This window comes from Nanorana parkeri, unplaced genomic scaffold (genome assembly GCF_000935625.1).
Source record: "Nanorana parkeri isolate BGI_ZX_2015 unplaced genomic scaffold, ASM93562v1 scaffold651, whole genome shotgun sequence".
Classification (NCBI taxonomy): Eukaryota; Metazoa; Chordata; class Amphibia; order Anura; family Dicroglossidae; genus Nanorana; species Nanorana parkeri.
In genome coordinates, this window is record NW_017306919.1 from 696,875 (window position 1) to 721,655 (window position 24,781).

General features: G+C 40.5%; 1 protein-coding gene across 1 annotated transcript in view; it reads left to right on the forward strand.

Annotated features, from left to right (window-relative positions):
• Positions 1-24,781, forward strand: part of LOC108792507 (hippocampus abundant transcript 1 protein-like) — a 56,584-nt gene that overhangs the window by 8,784 nt on the left and 23,019 nt on the right. Inside the window, exons 2-3 of the mRNA XM_018563299.1 lie at positions 14,236-14,331; positions 17,317-17,379. Of these exons, the coding sequence (XP_018418801.1) occupies positions 14,236-14,331; positions 17,317-17,379 (159 nt within the window). The remainder of the gene's footprint in view (positions 1-14,235; positions 14,332-17,316; positions 17,380-24,781) is intronic.

Here is a 24,781-nt window from a genome sequence, read left to right on the forward strand (position 1 = left end):
CGGGTTAGAAAAGAAAGACTTGGGAGAATAATTAATATACTGAATACTATCACTGAATATATTCATCTCGTACCGTTATCAGAGTACAACATTTTTGCAAAAGTTGTCCTTTAAAAGGCATTGGCAGTTTATACTTGGCATCCTTTTGTTACACATTGATGCAAGTATTCACATGAGCCGTGATTGTTGCCATGAGCTGTGAGTTGCACCTTTTTTTTTTTTCTACTGATGATCCTGGATATAAATATTCAGTTGAGCAAAAGTCGCCGGGAGTCTGTTTAAACAGCCCCGATGCTGGCGACGTACACTGTACGTCGTCAGTCACAAAGGGGTTAAAGAAGATGGTTGTCGTATAAGCTTATCCTGTACACAAATGATTTAACCACTTGTGCTATTTAAAAATGTAGGTTGCCTTCTGCTCTTGGTGTAAAATAGAGAAATGAATGCATTATTTCACTCTCCTTTTTCATCCCGCACGTGTGTTCCTTAGAGGAAATATGGCAAACGTTTGCCTATTAGTGGTGCGGTGACATTCTCATTGAGGTGACACATTTTTGACTTATATTTACTAGTAAGCTCTCTGTTCACAGTCTTATGTGGGTTACATTTGGCAGTTCTGTTAGTATAACGGAACATATTCATTTGAAACTTGTACATTTATTTTATTGTTTTGTAAAATCATTTTTCCAAATTATACTCAGTTGATTATGGACACCAGAGAGTGTATGAATTGTTATCTAATCCTGAAATAAAAATAGAACTGGAAGTCATTTTATAATCGCAGGTTAATCTGATTTAATCCCAGCTAATGCATCTTTTCAGAGAGGTAAAAAGATTACATTTCTAAATATGACTAGCTCCATATTATATTAAACATGTGCCGAGCTGAATAAATATATACAATTCAGTGAAATATGTGATACAACAATAAGATATATAAGTGTATGCGTTAACAAATATATTCAAAAGAACACATGGAAATATGGAAATATGAAAAGATGAGGACAAAGTGATAAAAACAAAGTCCAATGTGCAACAATTATAATCATGCAAACAAATGCAGAGGATAATCCACCACTGGATAGATCCAAACTTCCAAGTAAGCAGTTGCCACAGAATCCTGACAGACCTTCACGTCCACTCAGTGAATGCAAAAATTGGAACAGTGCTCACCTGGGGAGATAGACCCACAGAACTAGTCTCAAAGCGTGTTTCCCTTCTTAATAGGGGAGGGAAGCCTGTATGAATTAAGACCAGATAACCTCCTCAGCTTGCAAATAACATTAACAGGGAGAAAAAAAAAATATTGTCCAAAAAATAAAATTTATTGAATAAAAACAGGTACTCACAATGTCACAGGTGACAAAAGGCATAAAACAAATATACAATGGACACCACTGTACAAATCTATGGCTGCAATGGGACTCCCGTCCGTCCGGCTCAGCTGAGAAGAGTGACTTTGAATGCTCAGCCCTACGTATGTCACGTCTATGCGTGACTTTTATATTTTTTATTTATCTTTTGTGCCTAGTAGCTCTTATTTGCATTTATTTACTGGCGCTGATCACCTATTGTTTTTATATTCTTTTAAATAATTTTTTTTGTTTTGGGGAAGCCTGCACTTTGCCTAAATCTAGAATTACAGACCTACATCTTGTAGTAGAGAAAAGCTTGTATACATCTTTCAGTTAGTAACGTGTTATACATTTAGATAGGCTTATTCTTTACAGTTAGTATAACTACATATGTTTACTAAGCTTCATGTTCGCTTTAGTCCTTTTTCTTCACTTCGCTCACTATACACTTTGGTGCACCCTATTGAAACTGATGATTCAGCAGTTTGCTCAAGATAGCATCGGCTCACTAGACCCTCACAACCATGAGACATTGTGTTATATAATAAGCCCTTAGTCTAAAGGTTTTTCTAAAGTTTCTTATAACTAAAGCCGGGTAGAAACTTGTCAAATTTCGGCTGGATCCCGATGAACCGGCTGAAATTCGCACAGTGGGTGCCGCTGTCGGCACCCTTCTGCCCGCCATCCCTCGACCCAGCTGTTCAAAGGAGCCAGTTGAAAAATGATCAGTCAAACGGAGTTAGCAGCCATTTTAACTGCTAGCTCCGTTTGAGTATTCTGACAGCGGCTGATGGGTCAAAATTCAATGCAAACAGCAGAGGATTCCGCGATTAATGCTCATAAGTGTTAATGGAGGAATTTGTTCTATTTTTGTTTTGTTCAGACTGCAGGTTAATTGCCTAATTGCAACAGCCTGCTTGAGGGCTTGTTCACACCAAATGCAGACCAGATCTGCATGAGTTTCTGCACACACAGCACAGTGTGTTTTGCAGCGTTTTTTGCCGGGTTTTTGACGTTTTTGCCAAAAAAACGTTTTTTTTCTTTTTAAATTTTCAAATGGGCTTTCAGTGCGCTCCAGTGCATTTGCATGCATTTTTGATGTGTTTGCATGCGTTCCGAAGCAGGTAAAATGGGGCTTGCTGCAGTTTTTTTACATGCTCTGGATCTGAACGCTGCGATGTGAACTAGAGCCCAAAATACCATTGGAATACATTGGATGCAGTTTTGATCCGGTCTGTAACTGCTCTTCTCTGCTCCTGGTGTGAACTAGCCCTAATTGTCATGCTTGTCCCCTCATCACTGACAACTATTGCATGCTCCGGAGAAGTAGTAGGAGTAGTGCTCTTGGGGTTCATTTTGGGCTCTTGGCAGTCTCTTCTTGGCTCTTGCAGCTGGGCTCCTGATGATGGAGCAACCAATGCATCTTCCTGCACTGCTGGGAAGCCAGTGCTTCCTAGGATATGTGATGTCAATATCCCATGTGGCTGCAGAGGGAGGTTGACACGTCATTCTCGCCTCGAGAATGAGGGCAGAGAGCGGGTCAGCCATGAGTATAAAACAAAAAAAAAAGTGATTACAAATAGTTGTTTAAAAAAACCCAAACCGTTTGCTATTTTCTGTTGGGGAGGGGAAATGAATAGGATGGTGGAACATGTATTTTTGAATTCTGTCTGAGGAACGAGGACCCTATAAACCACTACTTTTCACAGAAAGGAATGTGAAAATGCATTTGATTTTTTTTGCAGACTATTTTTTACTCAAATTTAGAATGTTTGAAGCCTAGTTCTACACACATCCCTTATTCAGAAATATACAAATTACCGGCATATTTTTAATAGCTGATCCTGTATATTTCATGGACACTGTTGAACAGTAGTGTTCATTTGATGGATGCTGTTGTCTTAAATCCTTACATTCTTCAAGGAGATTTCCTGATCATCTGACATGCCGCAAATTCTTCCCTCCAACGGCCAGGCACATGACTCGCTTGAGGCTTTGTCCTTTGACTTGCCCTCGGGCACATTATTTGGGTCAGTCATGATTCACATTCTTTTTTTTTTCTGGTTTAGGTGTTAGTTGTTTTCACAGTCTTTCAACACTCAATTCAGAAAGGTGTATTTTTTTTCTTAGTGCTCATAGACTGACTGACTGCAAACTGCTCTTTGTGCTAAAAACCGGGCCATTTATTGCAACATATTGAGCTGTTGAAAGACTCTGAGCGGTATTGGTTTGGACATAATAGGAAAAATGGCATTCTAATTTTCACGTGTATGTGTTTTGTTGGCTTCAAATGTCAGATGGAGGGCTGTAAGAAAGCAAGTATTAATCCTAAAAGAATGTTTAAAAAGATTTGTACACATAACCCTCCTATCTCGGTGCTTGCATGTGCTAGATGCAGTTCTTGTTTTTCCCCCTCATATATATGTATGCGTTTTACGACACGCATACATAGCTATTTAAATCTGTCAGGAGAGTCATATGGAAGCTGCCATTGCTGAATTTTGACAATTCTAGTTGTCTGGCTATTAGGCTGACACTTCTTCAATACTTTCATTGCTAAGGGCTAGACTTGGTGACATCATCACGATGCCCAGATGTTCTGTATGTGACCAAGTTGGAGAGGTGAATGGTGCCTGAAATTACTGATCCATCATGCTTCATTTGCTAGTGCTTTGTAGGCACCCAAAAACACGAGTTTGATCCAAACTTTTTTAAGGACGTTAAAGAAAATGGGTTTGCACTATGAAGTTTGTTTTTAGTCTTATTTAAGTTGACACGTATATGGAATTGGCAGTATACTGTGGCATTTGATAGACATGGAGAATTTCTATAGCTTGGAGGTCCATTTATCTGGCAAGATTCTATCGAGAAGGAATAAAGTAGGAGTAGAGCATTGATCTGTTGTGTTTGCTGTGACTTTTAGAAAAGAGATTGTACTTCACTTATGGTTATTGTTTGATACTGTTGTTTTAGTAATACAGATACTCCTCGCTTAACGACTTACCTGTTTTGCGACCACTCGCACTTACGACCGTCCTCCGAGCGACCTCCGACCTCGCGCGTCAGCGCCAGGGGGAAGTGACGTCCTCCGTTCTTCACAGCGCGTCCCCGTGAGTATTTTCATTGCCTGATGTACAGTACACTGTTCAGTACTGTACATCGGCAACGCTATACAGTACTGTACTAATGCAGTACAGTACTGTATAGAGTTCCTCACTTAACAACCAATTTGTTTAACGACCTGGTCGTAGGAACGGAACTCGGTCGTTAAGTGAGGAATACCTGTAGTTACATAGTATTTGAGGTTGAATACAGACATAAGTCCATCAAGTCCAACCTATTGGGTGTATGCATTTGTTTGAGCAGGTGTGTGCATGTATATGAGTCCATGTGTGATTTTGCTCTGAAGAGTACTGGTACCCCTTTATGTTACGGTCTCTAAGGAACTTGTCCAGGAGTTTCTTGAATGATTCCACACTCTTCGCTCAAATCACTTCCTGCGGCAGCGAGTTCCAGACCCTAACCGCTCTAACTGAGAAGAACCCCTTGCGCCCCGTGTGTAAACATTTTTTTTCTACCAATTTGTGTTGGTGCCCTCTGGTCTTTGTTACGGAGCTAACCGTAAAGAGTTTGTTAATAATGTTGCTGTCACCATTGAACAGTTTATACAAGAAGATCATGTCCCCCCTTAATCTCCTAACCTCCAAAGAGAACATATTTAATTGTTAACAACCTTGCTTCATAGTCCTTGAACCCCTTAATGAGTTTGGTTGCCCTCCGCTGGACTTTTTCCAGCTCAAGGACATCTTTTCTGAGTATCGAGCAAAACTGGACCGCATACTCCACATGTGGCCGAACCAGCGATCTGTAAAGTGGCAAAATTATAGACTTGTCCCTGCAATACATTCCCTTCTTAATGCAAGACAGGACTCTACTTGCTTTGTTTACAGCAGTCTGGCACTGCGAGCTGTTCTTCAATCTGCGATCTATAATGACCCCCAAATCCTTCTCCATTTCCGACTTCCCTAGTGGCACACCCATAAGTGTATAGTCCATTTGCCTATTTTTAACTCCAAAGTGCATTACTTTACATTTATCGACATTGAACTTCATCTGCCATACAGTTGCCCACTCCCCTATTTTATCCAGGTCCTCTTGTAATGTTACATTGTCTAAATCCGTGTCCATTACCCTCCCAATTTTCATATCAGCAAACGCTGAGGCATGGCTACTCCCTCCCCAATATCATTAATAAACATGTTAAAAAGCATGGGGCCCAGTACAGAACACTGGTGCACGCCACTCCTGACTTTAGGAAAGGAATTGCATTTGGGCTTTGCGTTATTCTTCCCAGAGTTGTTCTTTAACATGCAGTAACTCATCGGATTCTAAGAAATTAATATTTCCGGTTCTTTGTCCAGAAATAACTTTGTTTCCTGTAATTGCTGTATAAACCAGCAGCTGTTCTGACCTAGTGTTCTACACAAAGCAGCTTCACGAGTGTATGATAAACCTGCTATCCATTAAGATTTGATTTCATCACTCCAAAACGACTTTCTTCTACTTTTTAATTACTTTGAGACAGAATCATTAATCACTAGAAGCTGTTGAAGTGCGTGACGTTTTTGGATTTCATCTGTGATAGGAAAAGTGTTAAAGCATATCTAAAGATAAAACTTTTTGTACCTTTTTGGATAGAGAAGGGAAGGGTTAAAATCCATCCGTTTCCCCCCCCCATTTGTACCCCATTGGTGAGATTTGCCTTCGCTTTCTATCCTGTACAAACAGAAAGTGAGAGGAAATTGCTCCAAAGCAGAGAAATGTATCTTACAGTTGGCATTGAAACTGGTGTCCCCGGTGGAACATTTCCCCTTTATTCCTGTCCTGATAACATTTGGGAAATTTCCTGTCTTTTAACTTCACCAACAATGGTCTTCAGGACAAATAGTGAATGTTCCCAGAAGGGGGAGACAGCTATAAAAACTTGACAGGGGTTCTGACACCTCATCGCTGTATTGAAAATGTTAGTTACTTAAGCTAAACATTTGCTGAAAAAAAGAAACTTCATGCAGAAAAGTTTTGTTTTTAAATATCTGCTGGGTAACAAATAACTGTAAAGCTGGCCATACACCTATAGATTATCTGCAGATTTTCTATGGTCAGATGGAAAAGGTGCAACAGATTCCTCCATTTACGCTTAACTGTGTGGATGGAGTAATCTCCACCTGGGCCAATCTGTTTTACTTTTTCCATCTGACCACAGAAAATCTACAGATAATTGTAAGGTGTATGGGCACCTTTATGAGGTGTATGCCACCTGCTGAATTGCTGCCCGTGCTTGACTATTTACAATTGCATTGATTTCGGATTGTATAGCCATCCCTATACTTCTAGCGCTGCGGCTCTCCTACACAGAAGCGATCCTGTCATTTATATGCCCCTCCTCTCCTCTTGTCCATTCACAGAATGCTTTGTATTTACTGAATGGTTCACAGATTACAAAGCTTTCTATGAATTGACAAGGGGAGAGAGGGACAGATGGTATGGGCTCCTGTATAGGAGTGTCGCAGCTCTCCTGACAGCGCTGGAAGTATATCTATACTATGGGACACTATATATCAAATGTACACAACGATTTAAAACAATATCGTTTGAGTGCTGGTGATCTCCCACTTTCTCTATTTATACTATCCGACATCAATGAAATTGTATATAGTCCAGAAAGGGGAGCAGTCCAGGAGGTGACATACCTCATTACAAAAAAAATCCTTTAATAAGACTACTAACCTTGCACTGTTTGCTGCCATGAACATTTGTAGAAAACCCCTAAAATCATACTAAGCTTTTCAGATCTATAACTGAGAACAACCTTCTTTTTGTAGTGTGTTACTATAATGTCTGTTTTGCTGTGGGTGAGCTTGGATTGTATTTGTAACATTTTGCTTTTTATTTTTTTTAAGTTCAAAGACTGGCAGTTTTGTGGCCATGATGCTGTAACCAATACCTCCAGCAGCTTATTATAACATGCCCATCAAGGTATACTTGCAGTGGTAAATGAAGGAGTTAATTATAAAGTGATAATCCTCATTATTCTTGTGTATTGGTCCAATTTTATTACATTCGTTTCATGCTGTAAGGACGGTACAGAGTATACCACCCTTCCTGTCTGAAAGATGGGAGATAAGCTCAGGTCTTTAACATAAAGCCGCTTTCTTATTACAGCGTACATTTCAAAGAAAATATCACCATTATTTAAACTACACCTTGTGTAGGGGAAACATTCTTAACCCTTGCAGTGGGGCTACTGCTCATTTGTGTCTAGGTTAAAAAATAATAGTCGTACTCACTCGATCTTCAGTCAGTTGCGACAGCAACTTCCCTCATCCTCTCTCCTCTGCTGCAGCGATGGTATGTCACTCGGCGTCCTCACATCCTATACACAGTGTATAGAATAGAACATGATGACTCGGGACCTTAGACTGCTGGAGTAGAAGGACCAGTCTAAGAGCAAACTGGCTTGGAGGATCGGGCGAGTATAACTTTTTAATTTTTGAACCAAGACAAAAAGGAGGACTTAACCCTTAGTGCAGGGTTAGCCCCACTGCAAGGGTTAACATTTCTACCTGGAGTTCTGCTTTTAGTAAATGGCTCAGGTAGCCACAGATGGTCACACAGCAAAATCTCCGGGTGAAAGGTAACAGATAGAAGCTGACATGCAGTGAATTGTCAGCTGCACACTATTTCCGGTCAGTGTCTCCCCACTCTTGGTGAAGTTGCGTAGGTCTAGCTTTCCTGTCACTAAGCTATCATTCATGTTCGGGGATTTTTATTCTACCAAGCAGCCAGACTGGAGGAAGGGTGTAGCAGAATAGTTGTGTGGGAGGAAGTCATTCTTTATACTCCTGCTTGCTATAAATATGTGTAGTCTAAGTCATATTTTGCCTATTAGTTTTTCTTTCCTTTGTATAGTTGTGTGTCTTCTACAATACTACATCTAATCGTACATCTATTTAATTTGGCCTGCTTTCATTTCATTTTTCATACAGATGGCCAGTTTGGCATGTTTGTATAATTTCACATAAAAAATGGCAAGTAAATAATTTTGAAGTGTGTGTGCGCTGCAGAGAGGGAGCCTGCTGTGCTTCAAGACCTGATTTACTGCTGTAATCTGCTTAGCATTGCTTCTGTAATGGTACCATGGGCTTCTGTAGCCGGCCACACTGACTAGCTTCAAATCACATGATTCACACACACCACACCAGAAGGTCTCTTCTTCAAGCCAAATTGAAATGATTGCTTTTGCCATTCTTTCTATCTGTACATAGATGCAAGAAAATGAGTTGAATTCTCCGGCCAGTGACAAAAATAAGATTTTTATTTTTCCATTTTAAACTTTTAATCATTTGTTTTATTCAGGAAGAACTAGAGTTTTGTGTGGTTCCATAGTATTGTGACCGTATAACAAGATGCCGGGGATGCTTCTGAAGGGCAGAAAAACCAAAGTTTAAACAACAATGGACCCTTGTTTTTTCATTTTACATTCTGGGCATCATTTAGCAGCCATATTAATTCACATTTATCACAGCCGGTGAGGTGTTAAAGGAGAACTATTGGGAGAGTAACGTGTACTCTTCCCAATAGTTTGAGCGGGCCTATGACACCAACTATCACACGCCTGGTCTATAGCTTGAGAATTGAATGATCTCCCTACAGAGAGTAGTGACTGTCAATATCCACTCCCTGCAAAGATCCCCCCTCCTCCCCCTTTCGATCCTACAGTGCTAATTGGAGGGACACAGCTTGCTTTGACCCTAGACAGGCAGAGCCAGCTGCCAATCAGGCAGCGGGGAGTATACCGACAATATTGTCACGATCCTTCCTGGCTGTGGCGCGGCTCCGCATATTCAGCATGTAGTGGGCAGTAGCCCGCTATATGCTGACTTTGGGTCACAGGATCAAAATTGGTAAATGTCCTCCTGTGACCCAAAAGAGAACCTTAGCCCAAAAAGGTTTAACTATAATTCTTTGTTAATGTCTGTTTGTCGAGGACCCTGGTGCTCAACCTGCAGCCTAGAGGCTGTATGTAGCCATTCGGCTCTTCTTGTGTTGCCCTTGCAGACACTAATCCTGTGTTTCCCGATTGCCCTGTTACAGCAGTGATCTCTAGCAGGTTCACATAATATGTCTCCAGTCTGTGTTCTTTGAAACCATGTCCCCTGTCTCCAACAACAGTCTCTTACCATCTCCTGCACTCATCTCCATATTGTGTTGCGTGTTTGCTGTCTCTGACACTAAATATTCACGGAATGTTATGTACCACCACTGATATAAGACCTAACTTTAGAGGCTGATTTATAAGTAGGGATGTCCATATACCAGTTCAGATACCCGCGCCGATACTTGGCATTTTCATGAGAACTACCAGGGTTGTAGCGGTTGCAGCTGGGACCTGGCTCTGGCGCTCCAGCACTGTCCTGAAATCATTAGTCTGTATTGTTTTAGAAAAACTGTCACATGACAATAAACAAAAAAGTATCAGTACTTGTATCTGTAAGTACTTGGACAAGTACCAGTACTTGAAGAAATGGTATCGGTGCATTACTTAATAACCACTTGAAGACCATGGTGTTTCACCCCCTTCCTGGCCAGGCCATTTTTCCGCTATTCAGCGCTGCGGTACTTTGACTGACGTTTATTCTGTCATGCAACGCTGTACTGATACGAATTTCATACCATTTTTTGGGGAATGATAGAGCTTTCTTTTGGTGGTATTTAATTACCACTCGGTTATTTATTTTTTACTATAAAATGTTATGAAACATTTATTCTCACCCCAATTTTTTGGTATAATATAAAAGATCGGGTCACGTCGGGTAAATAGACACTAAACATGTCAACCTTTAAAATTGCGCGCGCCCGCGAAATCGCAGAAAATGACCGCAGCCAAAATTGGCCATAGGCGACGCTTTAAACGTTTATATCGCTCATCAGTTTAGTGTTATCAGTGATTGATGGCCCTAGAATTATTGCTCTCACTCCGACGTTCGTGGCGATATGTAACATGTGCTGCATAATGGGCGCAATCGTCGTTTTCGTACATAGGCACACCCGACGCATGTTTGCGTGTGTATGTGGGGGGGCGGGGGACTTTTAAAAAATGTTTGTTTTTTTAAAAATTTTATTTGTGAATATTTTTTTAGCTTCTTTATTTTTTTTAATGCCGTAATGTTTTTTTTTTTAGACTTAACTTTATTGATATAACATAGGGGACTAAGAAATCCCCTATGTAATAGCCAGTTCACCAAACAGGTCCTCTTTATGGAGACATCAGGGGTCTCCAAGACCTCTGATGTCACCTAGGGACCCCCAGAGAAGCTGATGAAGCAGAGATCTGCTTCGTCAGCTTCTCTCCGGTGCACCGGAGTGAGACACTGAATGCAATGATCTCCCTTTGATCTGCGGCACACGAGAGGGGGGAGGGGCAGGACGTCTTAGACGCCCTCCCGCTCCTAGCAGACTCCCGTCTACCATGGACGGAAGGTGGTTAAAAACAAATTCGTACATTAAAACAGGGATGCACAAATCCCAGGAGCTCCGTGTGCTCCTTACAAATGAGAACTGCCTCCTAATTTTTGAATTTTTCTCTAGTGTAGTCTTGGAGCTCAAAAAGTATCGGTACTTGTACCGAACATCCCTATTTATTTGTCACCCGCCCAGCCATAAGTGTTCCGAATGCTGTTCAGACGGCATTGACGCTACTAGATGAAGCTGAGGAACATAGGAAATTTCTGCGCTCCTCGACTCCATTTAGTGGTGGGAATACCATGTGAAGGGCATCGGGCCAGCGTATGGCTGTGTGGAATATTTTTTAAATTGTCCCCTTCGTGTAGTTTATTTATTCCCTGGAATCCTAGGAAGGGTAGTAGTGTTTTTATGATGTGATGTGAAGTATCTCCTGCAAAGGGCACCTGGTTTGATATGTTAGAACCTTTCATACTTGTGTTTCAGGAGGGGCGAGGCACGTCATTGAGCAAATATATTGGTTTTATGCTTTATTTTTTAGCAGTCCTGCCTTATACCCGTTTGATATAGATATGAAAAAAACCCCCAACAAACAAAACCTTAAAACCCTGTCTATTTGGCTGGTGGTAGGTGTTCTTTGTGGGAGCTGTGATGATGCTAAAATTAACAGCCGCCTATTTAAAAAAAAAAAATGAAATGGAAAGGGTTTCTGCGCTCGTACCTTTCATTCCCATTACCCTGTGTACTTGCAGTGCAATGCAGCAGGGAATTTGTTTTAATTGTGTGTTACAGATTTGGCAAGCAAGCGCTTTCTGAATAATATACAGACTGAAAGTGATGAAAATAAAACTGCACAACGGCATTTAGCAGCCATCCACCTTTTTATAATACAGTTTTAATTGTAAAAGAGAACCTGGAGTGACTTGCATATATCTTCCCATATCAAATGTGTTGACAGAGCTCTGCAGAGCTAATACAGTCTGACAGTCTTGTAGGTCACAGTTGCTGCTTAGCAACAAATCACGTCACCAAGTAGCTGCTATCCCTTAATAATCAGAGAAAAACAAGTCTAGATTCCTTCGTAGTTGGTATGAGAACCTTTCGGGGTTTTTTTCTGTCATTTGTGCATAAAGTTTTTAATGCATACTGTAATTTTACCGTGTGACAGGCCAGTTATGTAACATGAGGCCTCTTGTATTGAAGGAGACATATCCAGATACTAGTATAGATATTGCTGACTTTCTGCAAATGCAATTGCCTATCTGCTGTACTAACCATCTTGTTTTGAAACTTTCAGTTACTAACCACCAGATATATATATCCAGTTAAAGGAGAACTATGAGGTGAGTGAAAATTACTCATACTCATAGTTTGAGCCGATGTGTGACAATGAAACTGTCACACGTCGGCTCAATAGATCGGGAAGTGAGCGAACACACACCGTTACTCGCTCACTTCTCGATCATCTCCCTGCAGAGAGCCAGCTGTCACTCATGCAGCCAGGACACACATAGTTCACTTTTTAGGAGTTTTTGACTTTACTCTGCCTTTCCTGATCTACATTCTTGTTCTAAGTCAGTGACGCCTAATGTTTTGCAGATGGTCAACATAACAGCCAGGCAACTAGCATTTTAAGAAGGTCAGCAGTGGTAGCCCCCATATTTCTTTTAGAAAAGCTTTACTTGGGCGATCGGGGGCAGATAATTTCCTGCATTCAGAGGTGGCTAAATTCCTTCTCTGGATGCAGCTGCAATCTTTCCTATGGCTCCATCCAGCCATAGGAAATCCAGTTTGTGTGCTGCCTTAAAGTGACAAAATACTCGGGGAGTTAAATCTTAAAAAGTACCTGAACTATTAACAAAAATGTATCTTATTTGTGTATCACTCAGCTGTAGATCCTCAAATCATCTCTGAATTGGTGCTGGCACTGTCCTTCCTTCTGGAGGGGGGCTACTTTTGTTCCCTATAGTCCCTGTGTGTGTTGTAAAGTAGTCACCGCTCCAAGCTCGCTCCTGTGATGGACTACAATCTTATGTTTATTTTACTAATTTGTACTTAGATTGTAGTCTGTTAAGGTACTTTACAACACACAGTGATACACGAATAAGGTACAGTATTGTTGATAGTTAAGGTACTTGAACGCATTTTTAATATTTATCTCCTGTGTTTAGTGTCACTTTAAACTCAGTTTAGTGGTTACATGTAAACAGCAGCACCGGCCATTGATTTGTACAGAGTAGAAATCTGACAGCTGTCGCCTCCGGTCACAGTTGTTTGCACACACACACACTGTATGTAGTGTTTAGCTGTTCTGGAAAGAACCACTAGATTCTCACCAGTGGCTGCCTTGAGCTGCCCGTCTGAATGGGAACTAAGTGTCTTGTGTGTCAAGAGCATGTGCAGTGACTACTTGGTTGAATAGTGATCCTTTATACTTTATATTAAGTGTGGAACTCTTGTGTCCGAGTTTGATATTTTATTTTGCTATTTATTTAGCTTTGTTGTGGTGTCTTTCTGAATAGTACTTATGGAAAAAAGTAGCATGTGGATGGCCTTTCAGTAGGATAGTGTAAAAAAAAACCAACAACAACCCAGAAGCAAGTTTAAAAAGACGTTTGACTTATGTAAGCATCTGAGCATTTAGTCTTACGGTTTTATTATTCTGCAAACTTGAATGTGAGAGATTTATATCTACCCATCGTTAATAATTTTGCATGAAAATGTCTTGGAGCACGAAGTCAAAAGGGGAGATGCCCCCTTAAGTCTGACGGTTGTTTCCCTGCCATTTGTCTGAACTAAAGCTGAGAAGACACACTGTCTACAGTATAACCATGTGACACGCAGGTATGTCGAGTAGTTTGCCACCCTCTTGCCAAAGAACATAGTTATGTAATACGCCTACACATTCCCAGAAGAATGTGTGTGTTATCAACATCAGGGAAGGCAGTTGAAAGAGCAGCAGGGTTCAGATGACTTCTTATCTCCACATCCCAGGGCCTGGAGTCATCTTCAGACAGTGCATGTTAAGCTAAATAAATTGGAAACAAAATGGACACAATATTTGATGAAAGTCAATCTGTACCCAGACTAAAGCAGATCTTGGCAGCCTGCTGGCGTTATCATGTAAACATACAGCAGGTGTTTGTAAGATATTAGACGCTGTCTAAAACCCATTTCAGAGTCTTTGTGGATCTTGGAATAAATGACTTCACATATAAATAGTTTAACGTCCGTAGTCTGGGCACGTGCACTTTAAGTTGAGATGTATTTTTCACCTCTCTAGCATTATTGGGGGAGGTACTACATATTATACATATAAAATGTTTCAAAGTGTTTTTCTTTTTGTTTTTCTCAACAGCAGCAAGGTTTCGGAAGACCAAGTGTGTATCATGCTGTGGTGGTCATCTTCCTTGAATTTTTTGCCTGGGGTCTCTTGACGACACCAATGCTAGTAGTGAGTATAACGGTTAACACGTTTTTTTTTTTTTTTCTCATGTTGGCACTCTGATACTGGAGAAAGGGGGGGCAATTGTTGCAAGCATAATATTCAGCCTCAAAAATCTTCCTATCACTGCCAACTTTTAGGACAGACAAATCTTCAGCACTTTCTGAATTCTGGAGCTTGCCCAACCCTTCCTTCCTTCTGCTCATTTTGTCAGACTTCGAGGCTACCCAATATTTTGATGGTCCAATAGAAATGCGTGGGGGCTTTGCCTGTCAGAACAGCCTGATATTTGACTATGATGGAAAGTTTTGGAGGCTGTTGTAGACAGCTCTAGGTACTTGCACTTTATACTTCTAGCAGCCCCCCCTTCTCCCATCACTACAGAGTCTCTTTAAGGCCTTGTTCACACCTAGGCGTTTCCACTTTCAAGCGTTTTTGCGTGTTTATCGTGCAGTTGTTCTCTACCTGTCTTTGCTTTTAAAAACACGCATTTCTCCCTGTATAGAGCTGTTCATGGGACCAAAACCGCACGATATCTGCCTGAAAATAGCTCCTGCATCTTTTCGCACGACAGGCAGTTTCCTACGCGAGACGCAACACTAAGGTGTGACCATTGACTTGCATGAAAATGTGTGTTTTTCGTGTGACTAGATCCACGCAGAAAAACGCTTAGGTGTGAACCAGGCCTAAAGGGTATGTTCTGCTAGTGTACGTTTTACAAAACATTTTAACATTCCCAAGCAAACAACCCTGAAAACACTTTTCTTGAAAAGCATTAGCAGTTACAGGTATATTAGGCAAAGGGACAAAAAAATACTATTACTGAACCCTAATAGCCTATCTGCAGGCAACTTTTACTGTCTAAGGTGTCTTTTATTAGTGAAATCGGCAATGACAGCTCTTATTTCTTTCAGCACAGGTTTTCTGTAAGTGCAATACAAACTTGAATGTAACTTTTCAAGCTTCAGCAGCAGGTTTGTAGTTTGGACGGGTAACACAATAATAAATTTCAGCCATTTTTACTGTCTCCCAACTCAAACTGAACTTAAATTTAATGCACTGCTACATTCTTATTCTAGTGGAAAACTTGACACCTTTTTTCATGGTTTAAAACATGAGGAAAGGTCACATTTTAGAGAACCATACATTTTCACTTTTAACCTTCAGCATATATTTATCTTGTTATTTGTTATCCTGTTACAGTTGTGCTCAAAAATTTGCATACCCTTGGAGAATTGGTAATGCATGCAAAATTTTTAAGGAAAACATGAGTGAGCAGGCAAAACACATTTCTTTTATTTCTCTACATTTTCAACTGTAGGTCATAACAGAATGGCGCAATCATAAAACAAAACATGGCAACAAATATAAAAATGAAATTACCCCTGCTTAAAAGCGTTTTTACTGTGATTTGCGGTCCACGAAACGTGCGTCAAACGCCTGTTTACGGGAGCTATCCGGCTGTATCCTAATGCATACGCGCGGAAATACGCCCCAAACAAGCTCCTGTACTTCTTTGTGCTTAGGGCTTTTTTCAGCGCATCACAACGCACTGACATACGCTCAGGTGGGATCCATACCCATAGCACATAATGGGATTTGACTGTTTGAGCGTTTTACAGCGCTTCGATCAGCGCTGTAAAACGCCCAGGTGTGGACCAGGCGTTACTGCTTAATACTGAGTATTGCCCCCTTTAGCATCAATGACAGCGTGCAGTTTTTTGTAATAGTTCTCTATGAGGCCCCGAATTCTTGCAGGTGTTGTAGCTGCCCATTCGTCTTGGCAAAATGCCTCTAGGTCATGCAAAGTCTTTGGTCGTCTTGCATGAACCGCACGTTTGAGATCTCCCCAGAGTGGCTCGATGATATTAAGGTCAGGAGACTGTGATGGCTACTCCTGAACCTTCACCTTTTTCTGCTGTAACCACTGGTGGGTCAATGTTGCCTTGTGCTTAGGGTCATTGTCGTGCTGGAAAGTCCAAGAGCTCCATGTGCAGCTTTCCTGCAGAAGAATACAAATTATCTGCCAGTATTTTCTGATATTTTGCTGCATTCATCTTGCCATCAATTTTCACAAATTGATGGCTTTAGAGCTCCCCCCCCCCCCAAAAAAAAAACATCAGTGAGCCACTACCATGCTTCAAAGTGGGGATGGTATTCTTGCTGCTTTAGGCCTTGTTGACCTCTCTCCAAACATAACACTTATATTGTAAGCAGGCTTTTTTGTGGCATTGGCACAGTAAAGGCTTCTTTCTGGCTACTCGACCATGCAGCTCATTTTTGTTCGTATCGTCGTATTGTGCTCCTTGAAACAACCACACAGTCTTTTTCCAGAGCAGCCTGTGTTTCTCCTGAGGTTACCTGTGGGGTTTTTCTTTTTATCCTGAACAATTCTCATGGCTGTTGTGGCTGCAATCTTTCTTGGTCTACCTGAAGTGATTGAACAGAACTGACTGGCATTTTCAAGGCTTTGGATATCTTTTTATATCCTTTTCCATCTTTATATAGTTCCATTACCTTGTTACGCAGGTCTTTTGACACTTCTTTTCTGCTTCCCATGGCTCAGTATCTAGCCTGCTCAGTGCATCCACGTGAGAGCTAACAAACTCATTGACTATTTATACACAGACACTAATTGCAATTTCAAAAGCCACAGATGTGAGAAATCTTTTAATTACCATTTTAACCTGTGTGTCACCTTGTGTGTCAGTCACAAGGCCAAACATTCCAGGGAACATTTTGATCAGAGCTATTTGGGTGATTTCTGTTAAAATTATGATTTCAAAAGAAGCCAAACAACAATGTGATAATACATGGCTACATATGATCACTATCCTTAAATAAAAGACAGTTTTTTGGCATGATCAGTCATATTTACAATATCAATGCCAAAATGTCATGATTTCTGCCAGGGTATGCAAACTTTTGTGCACAACGGTATGTTTTCTTAAAGGATGGGATTTCTGAAGTTATGTTTGATCTTCATTTCCTTAGGTGCTGCATGAAACATTTCCTCAGCATACGTTTCTAATGAATGGTCTCATTCAAGGAGTAAAGGTAATAAATGTTCTGAATATTTTCTGTTTCAGCAATCTATGTGTATGCTAAGTTTTTCACCTTTTAGCATTGACAAGAAATATGGGGGCTACCACAAGAGTTGTATTTCCACATGCAAAGAATTAAAAGAAACTAGGTCTCTGTCAGTAGGCAACCAGGGGTTATCCAGTCCATGAATACCTGTTATATAGATTATTTTGCTGATCATGTCTTCCATGATAATAGTGTCTAATGTTTCATCTGCTTCTTACACCTCTACTAGCAACCAGTTCACACAGGATATGTGTGAATAGAAATACTGGAGCTGCCATTGCTGGCTTGTTTTTGAAGATGACAACCACAGAGCTGTCATCCTTATCCTTCTTTCACTAGTTGATGAGTCAGTGAGTCGGAACAAAAATGTGCATATCGTTTCAACAATTAACTGATTGCTTGTCAGGAACACTCCAAACTGTAAAGCAAGGTTTAGAACGAGACTCTTAAGGACTTGTTCACATCATGCCCAGATCATGTCCAGACCAGAACAGTTTGGTCCCAGACCATAAAAGCATCCCAATGTATCCCTATGGTATTTCTGGGCTCTGTTCCTGGTACAAATACTTCTTGTCTAACTTTCTCTGGTCTGGAATGTACTGGAGCGCATGAAAACCATCAAAAACGCATGCAAACGCACTGGACCGTACCTAAAAGACAATTTGAAGCTAAAATCACTGTAAAATAGCGGTAAAAATTAGGCAAAAGTGCACTACACTGTGTTTTTTGCAGATCTGGTCCAGATACGGGGTGCCCTTAAAGTTTGGTGGAGAGGGGATTAGGGTGCGGGGTTGTTTTTCAGGGGTTGGGCTTGGGCCCTTATTTCAATTGAAGGGAACTCTTAAGACATCAGCATAACAAGACATTTTGGACAATCTAATGCTCCCAACTTTGTGGGAACAGTTTGGGGATGGCCCTTCCTGTTCCTGTTCCAACATGACTGCGCACCAGTGCACAAAGCAAGGTCCATAAAGACATGGATGAGCGAGTTTGGGGTAGAGGAACCTGACTGGACTGCACAGAGTCCTGACCTCAACCCGATAGAACAGCTTTGGGATGAATTAGAGCGGAGACTGCGAGCCAGGCCTTCTTGTCCAACATCAGTACCTGACCTCACAAATGTGCTTCTGGAAGAATGGTCAAACATTCCCGTAGACACAATCCTAAACCTTGTAGACGCTTTCCCAGGAGAATTGAAGCTGTTATAGCTGCAAAGGGTGGGCCAACTCAATATTGAACCCTACAGACTAAGACTGGAATGCCATTAAAGTTCATGTGTGTGTAATAGCAGGCGTCCAAATACTTTTAGCAGTATAGTGTATCGTATACCGTTTTTAAAGGACAAAATGAGCTTTAATTTGATGTGACATATGCATATATCAATTCTTATTTTTATTTATTTTTTATTCAAAAAAATTCACAGCTTTGGCAATAGTAATGTGTACATAATTAGCGTAGCTAATATATTTATATGTAGAAAGTAATGTATAATAATTAAAAACATCATTTTTTTTTAAACTAGGGGGCACTAAGGTTTTTTTTTTTAGTTTTTTTATTTTTTTCTAAGGGCTTTGATAGTATCTCTAAGTAGAATACAGTATTCTAATGAATTCTACTTTGTATAAGTTTGTAAACACAGCCGGCTCCAGCTGCACACAACAGTCATATGCTGCCAGCTGTGTAACTGTGACAGCTCTGCGATCACAGCGACCAGCTCTGGCTATGATCACAGAACTGTGACCCCCTTAATCTGCTGTTGAGTGTCTGACCCAGAGAAAGCCATCAACAGCAGTAACTAAATGAGCTGCTGGTCCCTTCATGAACCAGCGCTCATTGTACCGATTGACGGAATTATCCCGTCACCAGTCGTTAACGAACTGAACAATCGTGACTGGATAATTCCGACATTGGTCAGAAAGTGGTTAATCAAATGTATAGGTATACAGCCCCACTTGTTAATTGCCATCCAACTGTCATGCATGTTCTTACAAGGCTAGCAATTCCTTAATCTGTCATCTTTTTCTGTGTGGTGGTAAAAGCAATGTAGAATATAGCAAATTCTTATCAGAATCACAATGCAGATACACTGTTTCCCTAGAGCTAATATATAACAATGTATTATGGTTGCTAATAAACACTGTTGCCTAAATGTTTTACTCTGAAAATCTCCAGATACTTGTTGCCACTGCTGTTAAGGCATTTAAACTGCATTCCTCTCAGCAACTGTGATACAGAATCATTATGAAGCTCTCTCATGAATCACTACTTATTGGGCCGAGTCATCCAAGTCAAAAGTTTGTCATATACCAAATTAGAGCAAAAAACATAGAAAAATATTATGCCACAAAAGTTTATTATGGTGTTAAAGGTGTATTACTCTTAACTATTACTGTAGTATATAGTCATCTTGTGGATTTCTCATAAGATACTGCTTATTGTATCAATCCATCTAGCTCAACTGTCTCTCAAATATCAAATATTATGCACCAGTGGATGATGTAATACTATACTGCACTTCTTAATGGGTGAAGTGCATTGGTGTATGTCTTTTATTTGTATACAGGTGAAACTCGAAAAATTTAGAATATCGTGCAAAATTTCACTAATGCAACTAATTTTATTTCACTAATGCAACTTAGCCATCTACCAGGAGATTTTGGAGCACTTCATGCTTTCTTCCGCAGACGAGCTCTATGGGGATGCTGACTTCATTTTCCAGCAGGACTTGGCACCTGCCCACACTGCCAAAAATTTTCTGAGATTGTGGATCTGGGTTTTCATGAGCTGTAAGCCATAATCATCACAATTATGACAAATCACGGCTTGAATTATCTTGCTTTGCATGTAATGAGTCTATCTCATATATTAGTTTCACCTTTTAAGTTGCATTAGTGAAATAAATGAACTTTTGCACGATATTCTAAATTTTCGAGTTTCACCTGTATGTATCCTGTAACTTGGTATTTGAAAGACCTTTAATCTGCTATCAGTAGCAATCCAGGAAAGATCTTTATTACAGCAGCAGTTAAAAGATGTACAACTAATATTCACGAATGCAGTTTACCCATTAGGATGTGATGTAAAGTATTATACCAATCACTGGTACCATCATTTAACAGCAGTGGCAACAGGTGGACAGTGTCCTTGAGCTGAAGAGAGTCCAGAGAACGACAACAAAGCTAATGAAGGGGTTAGAGGACCCAAACTATGAGGAAAGACTGCATGCATTAAACTTGTTCACTCTTGAAAAGATGAGACTGAGAGGGGACATAATATTAATGTACACATTGTTTACTGGGGAAGGGATAATCGGTAATAAACGGTTTACTGTTGAAGCAGTATTAAACGCTAAAATGTTTTCCAATGATTCCAGATCAAACAAATATACATTGCCCAGCAAAGCATTACTTTAAATTTTTGCCCAAACACTTAGTCATCATGTTAATGAACAGCTGACTCCCGCTCAGCTTCCCTTACCTTCCTGTCCAGTACAAGATCACAGGCGACAGAGCAGACTCCAGCAACTGTTCATCTACTAGCTTGGGGAAGGGAGGCCAGGGGGTAGGGGAGTAGCTTGATTCACTGTGTTTGTGGAGACGCACACAGCCTACTAGTACACACCAGGGTGATTGCATAGCACTCTGCTTGAGAAAGGAGTCACTCTAAAACAGGAAGTCGGGACCAGTGCTTAATTGACCAATTGATTCTGCAGGAAACTAAATGTTTAAACATCAAAGAGCAGTATTCATTGTAAGTGATTTCATCAGCATTTGTAATGACGTAAAATCCTTTTGACATTAATACCACTTTAAATCTTAAACAGCGAAGGGGATTCTTTACTGTGAGAGCTGTAAATTTGTGGAACTCCCTTCCACAGAATTGTAGGTCCGTATGCCATACGTCCTTGGCAGCGAAAGGGTTAAGCTCAGAGTATGGAATCATTCAAGAACAGTCTTAAAACTTTTCTCAGTGAACAAGATATACAGGGGTACAGGTAATCTTAGTAACACACACAAAACCCAAAGGTTGAACTCGATGGACCTGTGTCTTTATTCAACCTTAACAACTATGTAAGTATCTGGAGATTTTCAAAATTAAAAGATTTTGGCAACTAGTGGAATGTTTATTAGCACCTATAATACATTGCAATATGCTGTCTCCAAAGAAATTGCATTTCTCCATTGTGGTTGTGATGAGGATTTGCTGTATGCTACATTGATATCACCACCACACAAAAACAAATGAGCAAGACTGAGGAAGTGCTAGCCTTGTAAGCACATGGATGATGTGCAATTAAAGAAGACAACTCTCTTTGTATTATTTTTCACAGCTCAGTCCCCTACCTCCCGCAGTATGTTGCTTTTTATCCCATGCTTCTGTGCACAGTACAAACAGGAGACATTCTCTGACAGCTCATGCCCACAACACTGTGCAGAGTAGGACTGTTAATTGACAGCTCTTATCTCACTGTCTCTGCACTTTCCAGACACAAAAACAAGGCTCCCCCTTCCGGTTCTAATGCCTGTGCTGGTTCCTCTGTGCCCCCTCACTTTGCATTCCTGTGACTCTGCTTAATATTACAATGGCCGCAGGTGGTTAATGATTTATTTGAACTTTTCTACATCCCAGGATTGGTCACCATGTGTACACTAAATGAGGAAGTTTTTTTTTTTTTTTTCCTTTCCTACAGTTTAGATGTTAACACTGCTTCCCTTTTTAGTATTGGATTTTTCAATATAGAACAAGCATACTTTCTGTGAAGTTATGCGGTCATAAAAATGTAAGATTCTTCTGTCCCAATTTCGTAATGCATACTAGGCATGCCTGGTTTTCAGGCTATTTATGTGAGTATTTTGTTGCCCTTTTGTCTCAAAGACTATTTATATATTTTGTTTAGCTCATGCACAGACTCTGAAAGGAAACATCTACTGAGAGAGTTGTCTGCCATTGGTCTTTTCCTTTTGAAAATTCTAGTTGGCCGATTCTCTGGCACTCTGGTACTTTCAGCCACTGATCTGAAACCATGCATCCAGAAAATTTTTGGGAGTCGCTAATGGAAATGACAACATCGTCATAATCAGGAGGATACGTCAGCAATGACGGCCTTCATATTTCCCTCAGGTACAGGTTTAAATGAAGGTAGTTAAAGAAACCCGTTCCCTTTAACCACTTCAAGACCAGGTGTTTAGACCCCCTTCCTGGCCAGGCCATTTTTCAGTATTCAGCGCTGCGATACTTTGACTGACGTTTATTCCGTCATGCAACGCTGTACTGAAATGAATTTTATACCATTTTTTGGGGACAGATAGAGCTTTCTTTTGGTGGTATTTAATCACCACTACGGGTTTTATTTTTTATTATAATTAGGAAAAATTATTGAAAATTTTGAAAAAAAAAAAATTTTTTGTAACATTATGTTAGGAAACATTTATTATTACCCAGTTTTTTGGTCAAATATAAAAGATCAGGTCACGTCGGTTAAATAGACACCAAACATGTCAAGCTTTAAAATTGCGCGCACCCGCGACATCGCAGAAAACGACGGCAACCAAAATTGGCCATAGGCGACACTTTAAACGTTTTTACCGCTCATCAGTTTAGTGTTATCAGTGATTGATGGCCCGAGACTTATTGCTCTCACTGCGACGTTCGCGGCGATATGTAACATGTGCGGCGTAATGGGCGCAATCGTCTTTTTTGCACGTATGCGCCCCCGACGCATGTTTGCATGCGTGTATGTATGGGTGGGGACTTTAAAACATTTTTTTTTTCTTTAATTATTTTTTATGTGTAACTTAAAATTTTTTTTGGGGGGGGGGTTAAATTTTTTTTTCTTTTTCACTAAACTTTATCGCTATCACATACGGGGGCTAATAAAACCCCCCTATGTGATAGCAAAATATGTGACAGGTCCTCTTTATGGAGACATCAGGGGTCTCCAAGACCCCTAATGTCACCTAGGACCCCCCAAAAGAAGCTGATGAAGCAGAGATCTGCTCCATCAGCTTCTTTGCAGCTTCTGAAGCTGGAGAGTGACACAAGAATGCGGAAGTGATGTATTATACAACACTTCCGCATTCTTTCAGAGGAGAGGGGACCGGAGAGAGCTCGTGTACCGAGCTCTCTCTGATCCCCGTGACACAGCCGACATGCTGATCCCGGGCTCGCACCGGGCACAGCGGAGCTCGGGATCAGCGGGACAACAGCGGGGGGGACCGCGGAGGGGGGGGGGACACCCGATTGGCACCCCATACATGCGATCGGCCGGCTCTACAGCCGGCGGATCGCATGTATATTAACGGGCATCGCTGCCCGTTTTTAAATACCGGCCATTTCCCGCGCAAGGGGGCGTGTCTGAGCGGACGTCTAGAGACGCCCGCTCAGATCGAGAGAGCTTCTGGCCGGCCGTTTTTTTACTACGGCCGGCCCGGAGGTAGTTAATTATAGATGCTGTACACATTTACATATGTAAAATAATATTCACAAGAAATCTAGAAAAGCTGAGGCATAAAAAAATACCTGTCAGGCCTCCTAGTTGGAGAACCGCTCAAATGAATAATTAGTTTGAAAAAACTCTTAATCTCTTAAAAGGAATTGTAATATTTACAGTCTCTTATTTGGCTGTATTGAGCTGGTTAAGCTGAGTCATTTTACCACCTACTCCTCATTTTGTTTATGGCATAAAACATTTGATATTACATTATATATTTAGCTACTCCTCTAGTTAATCATTATTTGCCTGGGGATTGGATTCCAGCTCATACATTTGCTGTTTTTAATGGATATATTTGGTTTGAGCTTTGGCTTCCAGACATGAAAATTGGCATTACTTGGGGCAACTTAAACACGCTTTTATGTGCAAATACTAACTAAAAGAATTTGTACATTGCAGATCTGCAGCAGCTATGCTGTATATCCCTTGTATGCCATGCACCACTATTCAGCTAAATTAACAAATGCTTCTGCTGGCGTTTTTTTTTTTTTTATCAGCATGACTTTAGTAGTCCCTTCACATGATCTTAGTACGGTAGTGATGTTGTATAATGCATCAGAGGCTGGTCTGCTTTAACATTTTATAGGCCAGAGCAATAACCCACTGAAACAGTTTGACAAGTTAATGTGTTTTTTTTCTTTTTTACCTACAATGTCATTGTCATTAAGTGTCGCTAGCTGTCACACTTAGGGACAGCGACATACTTTGAACAACACCATCATGAGGGGGTTTTAAAAAAACCCATTAACCCCTTAAGGTGAAAAAAAAATCCTTCAGCTCAGCTGCAGACTTTTATTGTAAGGGGTTAATTTTCATAACAATTATAGTATAAAAATATATTTGTATATAATTTTTTAAAATATATTGTTAATTATA